Here is a 15,942-nt window from a genome sequence, read left to right as displayed (position 1 = left end):
GAGCGTGAAATGCGATGAAAGATCATTTCTTGACAGACAAACCAGCCTGCGAATACAGGCGCCTATTGGAAGGCGACGATCCCGGAGGCGGGGCATTTGCTCTCTTTCTTCGTCCCCACCCCGGGAAATTTGCCATTTTTTTACAAAAAATGCTAATGCCCGGGGAGGGGGGGATGGGCACTGCTGGGATTGACTGGTGCATTACCAAATACTTGACTTGTGGTCAGTGAATGACGAAATTTCCCTTCAAAAGAAGAGCGGCGTAGGCCTTTTCAACACAAAACGTCTCTGAACAATCTGCTTACTGGTTTGTGGCAAAAACTAGGCCTAGTGCATTAGCAAAATGGAGTTGACGACGCTTTAAAACGAGATTACTTACATTTTTTCCCCTTCGGGAGGCATTGCGACAGGCTCCCGGGTTTTTTCCCGCTCAAAGCGCCCGGCACATCTGCCTCGATTCTGAGAAAACCGAAAAAGATCTGGGCTGGGTACCGATTCCCGAAGGATATCCAATGCGGGATTATCATAGTTCCATTAATGTACCTATCAGAGCCTCATTGGCTCCTGTGGTTGGCATATTAATTTGAATTAAAAAACCAAAGTTGCTACCTTCCCCACACTGTAATTATTAAAATTATCCCAGCAGTTGCCTTTGTCTGGTCCAATTCGCTCCAAGGTTAGGGTTAGGGATCTGTTTTAGGAGCCCATCTCTGTGGAAACAAGTCATTTCTTAGAACGAGAATAAAAAAAAACGGAATAGGAAGGGATTGAAACGAGTACTTTGCACCTTCGGAATTCACCTTGAGTTGCTGAAGGCATTCTTAAACAATTTACATTCCAGGAATGGTCGACCCAAACAATAAATATTATTGTCGTATGGTGGTGCACACTGCTCAGAATCTCACTTATATTGAGAAGGTTTGCTCTGATTTTTCGAGTGAATGCCGGAAATAAAGAAAAACGAAAAAAACCTCGGAAATGTATTCTGTACGTAATCTGTTGGCCCATTGCTGGTACACTGTTAGTGTATTGTTGGCCGACTATCGATTGGGGGTATCCATTGTTAATTTTTATCATTGAAGACTCAGAACTGGCCATGGACTGCTATGTGGCGACCGATGATGATAACAAGAGTTGCCTGCATCACAGATGCAGACTACGTACAGTGAGAAGAAATTATGTGACAAGCCCGTTCAGGACAAATGGTCAATTCGGCTTTACGTTGCTCTTGCAAATTAATTTATTTTGAATAGAGATGTCCATAATTACCTGAATTTGAGCTAGCTGCGAATAGGCCATTTCCGAGTTCACGTCTGCCTCCTCTTCAAAGCGAGTCTAGGTGCGAAGTTTTTTTTTTTGAAAATTAGTTTTCATTCATATGTAAAGTAGAACTAATTACCATCACAAAAACTTTGCACCTAGACTCGCTTTGAAGAGGAGGCAGACGTGAACTTGGAAATGGCCTAATATGCCTTAAACATTGTTTAAGTGGTACTATGATCAAAAAATCAAATCTTATTTTCCTTTGGATTTCAAAACGATGTTAACTAAACACTAGCTGTCCCAAGTTCAAAAAGACTGTTGTTTATTTTAACTGGAATTTTCCTATTTAATGGTCCGCCATTACTAACTTTAAAATCTTGAGAGAGCTGGATCGAGGAAAAAATGACGTCAAAGACTCCCTAGTTTAAAGTGCCTATCACCTCAACACACTTTTCCACTTATTTATTCTCCGAAATCGTCCCAAATACATCGTGTTGTTTATAGAACCTTTTGATTGAAATTACACTTTTTTATTGGCTTTCAAAAACGGGAAGTGATCATACTTTGATCCATAACCGAACAACGAAGGAGAATGGGTTCGATACCGGGTTGACGTCACAAATTAATTTGCATTGAGGTTCTTTGAAAACAGCGATGCAAATTAGTGACGTCAACCCGGTATCGAACCCATTCCCTTTCATTGATCGGTTATTAATCACGGTATGACCACTTTTCCCGTTTTTCAAAGCCAATGAAAGAGTGAAATTTCAATCTAAATGCTCGAAAAACATCACTATGGATGTATTTGGGATGATTTCGGAGAATAAATACATTGGAAAAGTGTGTTGAGGTGATAGGCACTTTAAGAATGCAATGCGTTTGTACGCTACTGACTTAGCACGGGAGTTTCCGGCTTTCAGATTTTAAACTCGTGTTTTGCGTACATATTAAACTGCGTTTACACGCTGAAATTTTAAGTTATGGAATGCATGACGTCACTATTCCCAAAAGCCAACCCTCTGGGGTCCAGTCGGTCAGTTTTGAACGTGAGTAATGGCGGACCGTGAAATCCAAAACTTACACTAAAAGTAAACTGCCTTTGGACAAAAATCAAAGCTCAAAATTTTGCCAGCCAAGAGTTAAGCAAACACACTTTCAAAATCTGACGAAAAATGGAAGTGATTTTTTTATCATAGTACCACTTTAAGCTTGACCTCTACATGGCTTTTTAATCCAAACACAAATGTATTCTGGTAATTTGATCGACAAGGTTTGGAAGCGTTCTACTTTTCTTCCTTGTCAAACCACCCTACATGATGACTCCACAATGACAGAGAGTACGGCATTTAAAGAGTAGAGAAGAGAGCCCACAACTACCTCGCTCTTCTGACTCTTATACTTCATACTTCATTCAAATTAAGTTGCTTCATTTTATTGCCCTGTGCATCTAATCTAAGAATCTGTACGAATGAAATTTTTCCAGTATCACTTCACTCGACTTAAAGATCATTAAAGTGGTGGAAATTCTTTTACATTTCAATTGAAGACTATGGTAATATTCTTATAGTAACAAACTATCCTAGTTAATTCACCCATTTGAATAGATACTAAAGCTCTTTAAATCTCTTCTTGTTGGTTTGTACAAAATCTGTAACATCTTATAACAGTTCATATAAAAATAACTTATAGTTGAAAAACTGGTATTAAAAACACCTGACACATCTGCATTATAGCCTGGTTTAGATTGCAACATTATCATAACTGAAATGTCACGCAAACATGCGAAAAAGGCATCTGGTTTGATTCCATAACTAGATAGCAGCAATAAGATGGATAAACATAATTGCATGAGGAAAATACCTTTCATGGCACTCTTAAGGTGTTTAATGCTCGAATGGGTCGGGCTCAAAGGTACAGGCATAACTATCCATATAATAGCTATTTGGAAAAAATATCCTTTAGAACCGCTTTATATACTGTAACACTGGGAAATATTTTACTTTCAAAAGACCTCTTTTTCACTGTGCCATTTTCCCTAGAATTGGAAGAATCTGGTCAAATCGTGGTCGTTTAGTCGGGTCATTATTCCAACAAATTGAAACCAGCTTTGCCATTTGTGAAGACACCCCAGGAGGAACAGATGGTCGCAAACCTTCTAACGCAACCTATGACAAATTGATACACAAGGTCATTGTGAGGTTTAATTGTCCCATAAAAATCAGAAATAATGAACACCCTGAATTGTTTTTTCTAGGTCTTGACATGAAATGTAATGGGCTGCTGATATGAATGATGTTGAAAAAAAAAGTATCACTGCATTTAAGAAGTTACAGTGAAGCTCAAAAGGGGCATTACTAAACACCGAAACAGCGAAACGAAGCACCAATACACCATGTATGACCCCACCATACATTGAATACTAACCGACAAAGGTTGGATTTGAGATTAAATATCGCTGTAGGCCTAATTAGACCTAAAACGTTATTACTCCTAATTCATTGAGATTAAGATTAGGATTCAGATTAAGACTGAGATTAGGAGCAATAACTTTTTAGGCCTAATTAGGCCTAAAACGATGTTTAATCTCAAATCCAACCTTTGTCGGTTAGTATTCAATGTATGGTGCGGTCCAGGCTGATTAATCCTCGGAGACCCAGGGCCAGTCCGTTGGGGCAGGAGAACTACCTGTTCTTGAAAACTTTCATTGCTTTTTTCTCCTGCCCCGACTGACTGCCCCTGGGTCTCCGACGATGAAGCTGATTGAGTTTGACAGCAAAAATAACTTCAACTTCAACTTCAACTCTATTTACTTCCAAAACAAAGCGGCAAAGCGGTGGATTTAGAAATAATTTTGCTAATTTAACACTTCACTTCTTCAATACGACCAAAGGTCCATATTGAGGACGTTTGAATGGCTTTGCTGCCGATCTGCTTATCTCTGGCGTTTGCCGCAGTTCACACTCACCAACACCGCAAAAAACACCTTTTACACCTCTCTGGATAAGGTCAAATGGCCGAGATTGAGAATTGATTCAGTGGAAATGAACAAGATGGTCTTTGCGCGTTGAGTGACATCACCCAAGTGACTCGCCCACCAATGATAGCTTTGACCTGGTTGCCAAGAACTATAACCTCGACAGGGAGCTACTTAAGACAGACGCCTATTCAGCCAATTTCAGGCAGCACATGTGGACAAATTCATCCACGAATTATCGAAAACGAAAACAGTCTCTATGAAATGACCCCATAGTTCTCAAATGTCAGGTCCGTTTTAGCCGTCATCCCTGCAACATCATGCTCAGCGGAGCGCAAGTTTAGGGGACATGGGTACATAGGAGTAAACAAAGGTATAATTATAGGGGAATGCAAGGGTATATGCGCGGTACGCGTGGGTATAACTTGTAATAATTATTGAAATACACTATAATAAGGGATGCATGAAGTACCTACGACTTATAGACCAACCACAATTGGGCAAAATAGGCTAAATAGCCTCCCTATCGTGTGCATTGAGCGCTCTTGTGGCAACAAAGTAATTGCCAACAACATAGATAAGATCGGAATGGAGCACTTTTTGTTTTAAAACCCTTTGACGCCCAAACCGGCCAGACTTAGTATATTTTACTCTGTCTAACGCCAGACGATTTTACTCGTCAATGGGGAACCCCTGGGAGTCAATGGGTTATTGATATTTTACAATTTTCACAAGATTGAGTGGACGTGCCAATAAAGGCCATTGGAACATAAGATGTTTGAAAAACGTTTTTCACAATTTTAACTATTTCAGAAGATGTGAGAACTGTGAAGCTTTTTGCTTTCCTTGCAATTCAAGTCTGTTTAAATCTAGATTTTCTCAACACTTAAAAATTTGGGCATCGTGAACTTTTTTGGGCGAGAAGATCTCCTCCTCCCAGGTCTGAATGTGCTCGTACGCTTATGCAGTAATTAATTATTTCTCTTTGATCTAGCCAACTGGCTTGATTCTCTTCCAGGACCTTAACATTATTAAAAGACGAAAAAACTAATATTTTGCATTTTCTATACTTGAAGACGACCAACCTTCATGCCAACTTCCATTGGTGAGAGATGCCCAAAGGGAACTTCTCTTGTTACAAGCTCCCACAGGAGCATGGCATAACTCCACATGTCAGCCGAACGCTGATCGACCTCCTCAGGGCTTTTCTGTAAAACTAAGAATGATTCATTAAATTAGGAATGAGTGTGCGTTGGGAGTTGGGTAAGTGGTTCACAAAGCTATTGGTCGCTTTACAGTACACAGCACACAGAATTAAATTCTGCTTGGTTTCACTTAGGATGTCCAGAACAAAATATCATATTTTCAGTCGTCAAGGCCTCTTTTAGGATAGCTTGTGAAAGTGATTGCAGCAGCTTCATTTGTTGTGCATATTACTTGTATATAGCGTTTTTTTTTTTACAATTTTGTCTCCTCAGAGTTTTCTTTCAGGGACAAAAAGGGGCTTAAGACATGGTTAGAAAGGTCTCATTTCAGGTGGGGTTTTAAATTTGAATCTTTTTGTGAGAAGCCTCATCAGTTTATTTTGAAGTGAAAAATTCACTCCAGCCACCCTTCTCTGCCCCTGGGAGTGGGAGAGGCTTGTGCAGAGAAGAAAATGGCAAGAGTTTTTTTCTGTTAAGGCACTCTATGCAGTTTATGTTGGCTTTAGAAAAAAGTCTGTGGTAACCAACGTTTCAAAAACTATGACATTACTGCAAATCTACATGTAATAAAAAATTTACCTTCTGGAGCCATCCAGTTTGGACTTTCTATTTTGCTTAGATTCATGAAGGAAAATCTGTAATCAGCCATGCTGATTCTTGCAGTGAGATCATCATCAATCTATTGACGAATAGTCCAATCATATACTGATAAACATGCAGAATGCTTCACAATAATAATATTATTTCTTTCAAAGTGCACATTTCAAAAGTGAAATATCTAACATATATATTTTACTTTTGCTTCTCTAGACTTTACTTTTAATAGGCCTAAGGAGGCACGAGAGTGTAACAAAGCTGGCATTTATTTGTCCCATAGCTGAGCTAGTGAGAGGTATGGGTCTATTCCTTCAATGATATCAAGAAGTAATTTACATTCGCAAAGTTCTTTCAAAACTATAATGCAAAGTAGTTTATGACATCATCGAAGGTATAGACCCCTTTCAGTTAATTCCCAATCTGGAGGACCAAACAACAAATTTGTTTTGCATTTGAAAGGTAAACATTTCTCTAAAGGGAGAGAACAACCATTGTTTTTTTCCTTCAGATTGGGAATTACTCAACTGGGTCTATAGGCCTATGCCTAAAACTGCCTCGGCATGGGACAAACAATTGCCAGCATCTTTCTCTTACATATCCTATGGGGTACACCAAAAAGTAAAATCTAGAGCAGCAAAGGAATATGAATTATATGATACACCATATTTAACTTTTGATAAAGGAAAAATTTTGAGGTTACAAATAATAATATTACAACCTGGAGTCTAGCTTGGGGAGAAAGGTGTCACAGTAGTGAGTGAAAGCACTCCCTTTTCATCAATGTGACACAGGTTTGACTCCTAACTCAATGTTGTATGGGGGTTGAGTTTGTTGATTATCGTAGTCTGCTCTCAGAAGTTTTTATCCTGGACTTTAGCTTGTAGTTTTTGGTTTACAGTCTCCCTAATTAGTAGAACACTAATGCTTGGCTAGATCGGATTGAGACATTACCACAGTGAAATTTACTATTACTTAGCTTCAATGTTGTTGTATTTACCAGTGGAAAAATTTAATTTGAATTTAGGCATAGGAAAACCACATGAACTCCTAGTTAGTTGATTACTCATTACTGTAAATCACAGAGTAATAATAATTGTTTTAGTATAAATACACAGGTGATTATTTCAAAAAAGAGAAAAAAAAAATTTCAATGCAAAATCATCTTCACTTACAGTGGCAAAACGACTACTGGCAGCCATTTTGTCCGTCGAGGTGATTATCGGCTGATAATCCGAGATAGCGAGCCAACGAGAGCGTGCGATTTTGTATAATCACCTGTGTGTTTATACTAATAATAATTATTATTATACAATGCTGATGCTATCTCAATTTTGATTGGCTAAAAGCACCCCGCTAATTCTAGATGGCGCTGTGTCATCGCGTCACATCTACAGACACTGGCATTTATGCATGTAGGTATGACGCGTTTTTGCAGACAATGAAGTGTTGTTTACATCTCGATATCGGGAACATTTTTCATAAGACCGTACAACTTAACTTTAGAATTTTGTTCAAAAGTTTCAGTTCGATTCAGTTTTTCCTGAAACGTTTTCAGATGTTTTAGGCTTAAATCCTTTCTGTAAACCTTTTGAATTCCGCTTTACATGTAATTCACGGCTGTCATTAATAAAGATGTTTACACTGAAACGTGTCATTGCATGGCTTACTTTGTTGTTGTTCTGTGAAATGTCTCAACCCTTCTACATTTATAATTGTATAATAAAACAATTATTGGATTCGGTTTTCACATGATAGCGAAATTATCAAGGCCTCGGTTTGTGTTATCCGCCTCAGCCTTCGGCTTCGGCAGATAACACAAACCTCGGCCTTGATAATTCTCACTATCATGCTCAACCTCATCCAATAACTGCTTATTGTCATGTACTTTTCAACAAAAAAACCCACTGACTTCAATACTAACCATGATATGTGTACTTTTTAAGTATAGTCGTGGAATAAGTTGCTCTAAAGAATGAAGATATTCCATTCCCTTTGCAATATCCAATGCAAATTTCATACCCTGCTCATGATCAACAATGATACCTACGGAAAAATGTTTGAAATTAAGCACCTTCAAGAGGATTTCTTTCTCACAAAAGACTGATAAGCATTATCTACAGCTACAGTATATCAATGCAAATAGATATTACATGATTGTCACAAACCCTGTCGACATTGTGCTATGAGCAGAACTTTCTTTTGATGAGTATTCAATGAATTTACATGTGGTTTACTGTTTGTCTGAAGCACTGCTTATTATCTACAAACCTGTTCCTTCGTGTAATACATTGTAAAGAGAGCCAAATGGCAGATACTGTGACAGAACTATCAAGGTTTGGGAGTCATTTACTGCACCAATCACTGGTAAGACATTGGGATGTGAAAATATTCTGAAAATAATGGCAAAGAAGAACTCGAGTAAGAAATAAATGTATCAAAAACTTAGGTAGAATGGTTGAGTCACAAAGGAAAAAACTTATTGTAACAACAAATAACAATCATAATTAAAAATTTGAAATCTACAAACCTCAATTTGGAGTATTCCTCACTAAAATCTCTGGATATTCTTTTGTTTACAATTTTTATTGCAAGTTTCTTGCCAACAATGTGGATGTCATTCCATTTTCCTTTCCACATCTGAAATGAAAAGAAATAAAACCAACATTAAAATGTGTGGAAGACTTAAGGCAGTAGCCTCGTAACTAACATGTACCACTTGATCGAAGGGAACTACTTGGAAGAGTGCCAGTAATTTAATCACACATAGTGGAGAGGGAGGTGCCAACAAGTTGGTACATACCGTATTTACCCGTGTATAAGTCGATCTTTTATGGCCTCAAAAGAAGCTCCAAAAATCGCCCTCGACTTATACACGGGTCAAAGATTTTGAGCCAAGTTCCAGCTAAGTAATTTATTCAAAATTAACATAATAATGTTGTCTTGGGCATAACAAACGCAATGGACAAAAGCCGACGTACATTGTAAAAGACTTCAAAATGAATGACAAAAGACTTCAAAACGAATGTACAGGGTAAGCAATTCCAGTTCAACTGTAAATGTTGAAGATACTCACAAGCACAAATAAGAAATAGACACTGGAAATTTTCGTTTTCCAAAGGCGGAAACCTATATAAGGCATTTCTGTTTCTTCGAATAACACACGATCGTTCAATGGCTTAGTAACCTGGCGCAATACCTCGTGTTTGCGTGCAAGTATCGTCACTCGTGTTTGCGTGAAAATGCTGGTTGGTAATGATTGTTCTTTATTATTTATACAAACCTGGCAGATTTAAATGCTTTTGCAAACTTCGTATTGTTTGGTTTATGAGTTTTGTTTTGTTTGTCATTTGAGAAATTGTAAGTCAAGGACCAATTAAACCTTGCACATTTTCGCATCGTTCGCAAGTTATTTTCAAAGATTGACTCCTGCTTCTGTGATGTTGCATTGTGCTTATCCTCTAAAGCCCTTTATCCTTGAACAACGAAACAGGTGAGTTGGAGGTTTACATGTTCGATTTTCAGAGAACTTTTTCGAAACTCAAGGACAAAACGCCCGCATATACAACAGCTGCCGAACAACAAAACTATTAAGTGCTTGAGGCCCTGATTTTTTTGTGTATCCACATTTCCAGAAATCGAAGAATACAAGATTAGTGTCCCATGAACATTTGACGAAGAAATTAAGAAATTGCGTTTTTGCCATCAAAAATGGGGGGGTCGACATATACATGGGATCGACCTATACACGGGTAAATACCGTATACAACAGGAAATACATAGAGGATATTACACGGTGGCGAGAAGATATGAATTTTATGTTCGAGTGGCAAGAACAATATCTCACTCGTTCGCTTCGCTCACTCGTGAGATATTGTTCTTGCCACGAGAACATAAAATTCCTTTCTTTGAGCCAACGTGTAATGTTCTTTTTATTATATGGAGACTAAATATTGATAAATTCCGATTTTATTGTGTTTCAAAGTAGTCAAGTTTTACAAATACGGCTGGGCTTTATAAAAAAGGCGGGAAAAAAAGGCGGGAATCGTGACGTCATTGAACGATACGACACTCACAAAGGTGACATACGGAAAATACGCCACTCGGGTCCCGGATGTAGTGGCGTATGGAATCTACGAGTGGTTTAGTTCTCAGTAAAACACTCTCCTCCATATAATAAATATAATTATGTAACAGACAATGTCTTATGCAACAAACTTTGCTCTAGCCCTCAGCCATGTTTCTTAACTCTCACAAACAACCACAACACCACTGACTCCAAGTAAATACAGTCTTATCAACAGAAGAAAAGGTGGCCAAGGTATGTCAAGAGGAAAGGAGGAACAGTTTGAGAGTTGGAGAGTCAATATTATTTTTCCAGGACAAAGTCCTTGTTTACTGACTCACTATTTTTCTAGGCTATACCTAGTGGACACATAAAACAGAAAAAATAAGATTTGGAAAGGTCCTTGGAGTTGGTTGAGATTAATTAAATTTTACAGTTACTAGTAATATTTTTTTACAGATTGATTATTAACCCAACAAATACATAATAAAATAGTAAACACAGTTCGTTTTGTTACCTCCCCAGTTACAGTTTTGCCAATCTTGTTTGTCAAATCAATTTCAGATGGCTGAATCCATGAAAGTCTGGACTTGATATCACGCAAATCTGCAAAACAGTTAAAAGTGAAAACAAAAAATAACTGAATAAATATTGCAACATTGTTTAAAAACTCAACTGACTTTATTTCATGCCATCATTTTTACATGGTGCCACTTTTTAAAATGGCAGAGTGTCAAAACTGAATGACAAAGAAATATTATTGCTCACCATCTTTCTTTCCAATCTTTGAATGATAATCTAAAACAATAAAAATACTTTTATTATACTGCTGAATAATTATTGATTGATTTATCTTTGCTTTATTATTCTTTAAAAATGAAGAACTGTATTACAAGGCTTTTGTTGCAAGATGCACTTTTAAAATCTGATTACCTTTGTAAGGTATTCTCTTTAGATCTTGTCCAAGTTGTGCTGCCAAGTCTGATGAAAAAATTCAGGTTACACACTTTGTTCACTGAGAGCAATAACTTAACAACTAAAATAGAAAGAAAAAAGGCTACAGCACATACTATTCTCTCAAAAAATCTCCCTACCTCTTAAGATTTCTGCAAGGTAAGGTTTACACTTGTCAAGTGGAGTTTCTCCATACTTATTGCACTGTGACACCAAGCCACCCCTCTTTACAAGTTCCTGTAAACAAATTTCAAAACTGTTAACTGAATTTATTCCACAAAAGTGATATACCGACTCCACTAAATAACATGACAAACCTATTACAAAACAACTAGGAAGGAGACATAATTAAACGTTAAAACAGCCAACATTCTCGATCAATATGTCCCTCGGTCCAAGCTTTTAGCCAGGGGGTCATCAAGCCTTACAGCGTATGTCAACTTTTCTTGGAAAAATGGATACAAATTTTAAATTTAATGTGGATTGAGTACTGATCGAACAAAAATCACTTGATTCTAGTGATTTAGGGAATGCTTTACACACCAACTTACAATCGCCTTATTTCCACTTTAGTTTCCTTTGTTAAAGCCTGGTTGAAACCACAGCAACCACCATTTTGTTCAAATGTTCAGACACAAGGAATCTAGAACAAGTGTTTTAATTGGCCAGACACAACAAATTTCCTTGTGCTTATGCTGCGTTTCTTTTTCACAGGATGCAAGCGGATGGCGATGCTAGCATAAGCACTTGTGCTTGTGCTTGTGTCAACCCCATTTTCACTGTGAAATAAGTGCTCTTATGCTTGCAATTGCGCTTGCGTCACTAGTGAAAACCAGGCTTAACTTGTTACTTCATGGGTGAACATTGGGCATTATTTTTCCATTCAAGTCTGCACCAAGCATAACATCTGTTACCGAACTGGGCCCGGTTGTTCGAAAGCCGATTAACTTAATCCAGGATTAGCGTAAACTTTTGTTTCATGTTTTCAACTTTTTGGTTAAAGTTTCTTTTGCTTATTTTTGTTTTTCAAGATCGACATCTACTAATGTAAATTTTATCCGAATATCAGCGTCGAACAGCATTTGGGAGTAGAGAAATAAACTTCTTGGTTAATTTTTAATCTGGGATTAGCATTAATCGACTTTTGAACCACCCGGCCTCGATCTTACCGAAAAGGAACGTCGTGTGACCAAAAGAAGCATAATGCTCCTACTGTGGAGCGCTTGTTCATGGCTACATGAAGTAGTATCTTATACTCTGCACATATTTACTGCATGCCTGGCTTTAAACCCCAACTAGTGCAAAAATAATTCAACAGAGAGAGGAAACTTCCAGTAGTTTTTTGCCTTTTCTTAAAAATTACATTGAGATGTTGCCATTGTTATACAGAGTTTTAATCTTCAGTTTCTATACAAATTCTAATAGCCTTGGGCATTTCCAACCATCATCGGGCAACCATCTTACCTCAGCACATTCCTCAGAATTCCAGAAGCAAGCATAATGAAGTGGAGTATTACCATGCTTGTTAACTCCATTGACCGGACATTTGTGTTTTAACAACTACATTAGAAAACAAGTGTGAAAGTAAAAAATTTCCAATTATATGGTAAAACAATAATCTCATTAAATTACAACTGACTTTTGGGGAAGGAAAAAACAAGGCATTTTCTAATAAAGGAAAGGATAAATCAACAGTTGAAGAGCCATGATAGCCTCCTTCACACTTTCAACCCTAATCATAAAAGTAAAATTTCCTTGATTGCAATTGGTTCAGAAAACTCCTATTTCTACTAATTCACTCGCCAAGTTGTTATCGGACAGATTGTTATCAACAGTTCAATAAGCCAATAACATTCAAAGTTTTAGTTTAAATCAACCAATCACAACCTTGGTCCCAATCACCATAGAAACAGTGTACAGACTCCAGGCTAAATTGGGACCTTCTTTCTTTATTTTTTTCAGAGCGACATTAAACAATAAGTAACTATTTACGTCTCCTTTTTCAGTCTGTCTTTAATAACTTGGCTCTCATTTTCTCGCAAAGTGCAATTTTACGATTACTTGATAAGAGGGCTTTATGTCGTCCAGTTTGGTCTGTCATCATACTCGTGATAAACAAATCGGACTCCTGCCGTGTGGTCGTCTGATTTTGTTATCACTTGAATGAATACAAACCGAATTGGACTCGACTCAGTCCTATTACCATTACTTAGAGGATATGATAAAAACTTGCAAAGGCTTTTTAAGGCTTCTTTGCAAACGTCTCAATTTTGTTATTTAACAGTCTTTCTCTTAGAAAGTTGTTGCACATCTGATAGTTCAAATGTAAAACTTTCACATATTCATCATAGCTACATTAGGTGCCTTGCAATGGGAGAGGGCACTATCTTCAACCACTGCTCTTGTGTAACATCAAATGATGCAAAGACAGTAAGGTGTAGCCAGACTGACAGGTTTAAGTACAGGTCACTAATTACAAAACCTTTACTGATGCTTAACTTAGGTAAAAAAACGATGTTTCGACCTAAGGTTAGCCAATTTGAAGGTTTTGGGTTGCTTTAGTGTAGGTAAAACAATGACCTGTAACGGGTGGCCAAGGCTGTGTTCTAACGGCGCCCGGTCGCCTGAGGCGACTAACATATGGCTTCGGGCGAGTGAGAAAAATCACCCGGTCGCCCGGCCAGGCACTCCCGTTTATTCTATTTTGAGCAGATACTGCGGCTAAAAATTTTAATTTGCTGGTGGTTACAGTTTACGAAACCTCTAAGAAAAGGTTTTTTCTTCGTACGAAACAATCAGTTCAAAGGCCGTTCAACATGATTTCACATGTAACATCTCTTTCCACGTGACGGCCGATGGCCGCACGAATTTCGATTCTTTCTCAAAAAGAAGCTTTAAATTTGGAACGTGGAGTTTGGCATTTCTTGGTAATAGTTTTTAAAAAAGAGTTGTTACCGCTGCTCTGACAGCGCTAAAGCGCGGACGGCAAAGCAATTTACTTTTGTATGAACCCGGGAGTCGCAGTTTGTGCAAATTTAATATTTTTACGATTTTTCACTGCTGCACCTGCTTGGCTAAAATATGTTTAGGTTACGGTTGTTTTTCCCCAGTATATGAAATAAAGAAATAAAAAAAGGGAAAGATATCATGTTATTTGTTGTTGTTTTATAAACAGAGCAATCCCGCGTTGTCTTTGGTGTCGTGACAAATCATTGCATGCCCTAAACAAATAACGTTGTGACTGGCGCTTCGACCGAATCCATAAAAAAGATCATTCCACTAAACATTTTACTGATAATATAAGGAAAAAATACTTTAGTTTTGTCCTGTAGCGATGATTTTCGACCAGATCAAGATGACTTGCTCAAAAAATTAAAATTGATAGCTTTTGGGCCGCAGTGGTTTCATTGTTTCACGGCAGTTTTCACAAAAGCTCCACGGGAATCAAGCGGCATTGATTCACGTTTTGAAAATTTATTTTCAACCGAACTAAAAGGTTTACCTGTATTACACTTAAACGTCTTCACATTAACCTGCCGCAATCATTACTTTTTCGTCTTTTTCAAGTATGGCGTGAAAAAGTTGATCGGTTGCGGGTTTTTCTTGCACTAGCGAGTTCGACGATCACCAGAGCAGTAGCAGCAATGTTTTGTTGAGAGAGAGACAGATGAAGATCTTGCTGCGTTGTTGATCTCAGATAATTAATCAATTAATTAATTAATTTGGGTGACCAACTTAGAGGGCTGGGCACCCCACCTGAAATTCTTGGGAGCCCGAAGGTCTCCGTGAAATTTTCCTTAGAGCACAGCCTTGGGTGGCCCGTTGAATGTGACCTGTGTTTTAAACCTGCCGCGGGACGTGGCGTAGCTAGACTACTACTGCAGGCAATGTCGAACTTACAGTGTACTGCTGGCCTGTACAAATTAAAAGACATTTTTGCTACTTGGTATTGTACATAAATTGACTCCTTTCAAAGCAAGTCGAAAATAGCTCAGCACGATCTAAATTTACATCGCAAAAACACTCAGCATTATCGGTTTTATCAGATCATGATCTTTTCATTTGAACGCATACAAGATTTCATGGACCAAATTTATCAACATGGAAACCCCGAGTAAATAACTTACAGATCCCTTTTAATACATTGAGATATCCTCACCCGTTGTATAATTTCCTTATTTCCTTTGCTTGCAGCCAAATGCAATCCATTATCTCCTCCATTGTTCAGGGCAGTTACACGCGCGCCACGCGACAGCAGCAAATCGAAGACAGCTATCTGGCCTTCCCTTGCTGACCACAACAGCGGGGTAAAGCCGTGGTCGTCTCTAAAACCAAATCAAAAGATCAGTCGATTTATCTCTAAAATTCCAGTAACATACGTCTTGTGAAAAACTCCATCATTTTATAAGTTCAATTGATCCATTATATTGAAGTACGAAAAACATAAACAGCTGTTGTCTGACGACTTTATGCCTACTCACGTATCTGGCTGCTAAAGTCAGTCCTGCAAGCAACGTAACAAGATGACAGAAAACAACTTTTACGAACACTTCAAAAAACAATTAAGAAGCGGCCGCATTTCGAGGAATTACTCACTATGCTTTCTTCAATTAAGTAAATAAAAGTGACAGATTTTTCAGGTCACTTCAACTGTTTACGGTGCTGAACTTACCCTTGATTGAGATCGTTCGAAGTATTTTCCAGCCATGTTTTAACAAATCGAAGGTTCCCGTCACGCGAAGCCGAAAATATGTCTTCCATTTCTTAAACACTCGCAAATTTCCCCAGAAAAAGACATTAAGAGCTGAATGGACTGACGGAACGGAAATAGCTCGCAATACGCATGATTAGGACGCCACAAGACCTCAAGTGTTTTTGGGTGGTGA

At 38.0% G+C, this 15,942-nt stretch overlaps 1 protein-coding gene across 1 annotated transcript; it reads right to left on the bottom strand.

The window, feature by feature from the left end:
- Positions 1–2,673: 2,673 nt before the first annotated feature.
- LOC138015636 (integrin-linked protein kinase-like) lies at positions 2,674–15,942 on the bottom strand. The gene is made up of 13 exons (XM_068862722.1): positions 15,729–15,942; positions 15,216–15,381; positions 12,521–12,616; positions 11,197–11,293; positions 11,036–11,083; positions 10,871–10,900; positions 10,620–10,708; positions 8,567–8,676; positions 8,308–8,429; positions 7,961–8,082; positions 6,022–6,121; positions 5,323–5,453; positions 2,674–3,428 (listed from the first exon to the last, which is right to left on the bottom strand). The coding sequence occupies exons 1-13, from the start codon at positions 15,815–15,817 to the stop codon at positions 3,282–3,284; spliced, it is 1,347 nt and encodes a 448-aa protein (XP_068718823.1). The 5' UTR covers positions 15,818–15,942; the 3' UTR covers positions 2,674–3,281.

Source organism: Montipora capricornis, chromosome 9 (genome assembly GCF_036669925.1).
Source record: "Montipora capricornis isolate CH-2021 chromosome 9, ASM3666992v2, whole genome shotgun sequence".
In the NCBI taxonomy this organism is placed as follows: Eukaryota; Metazoa; Cnidaria; class Anthozoa; order Scleractinia; family Acroporidae; genus Montipora; species Montipora capricornis.
The sequence above is the reverse complement of the archived record's forward strand: the minus strand, read 5'-3'. Positions and strand labels throughout refer to the sequence as shown.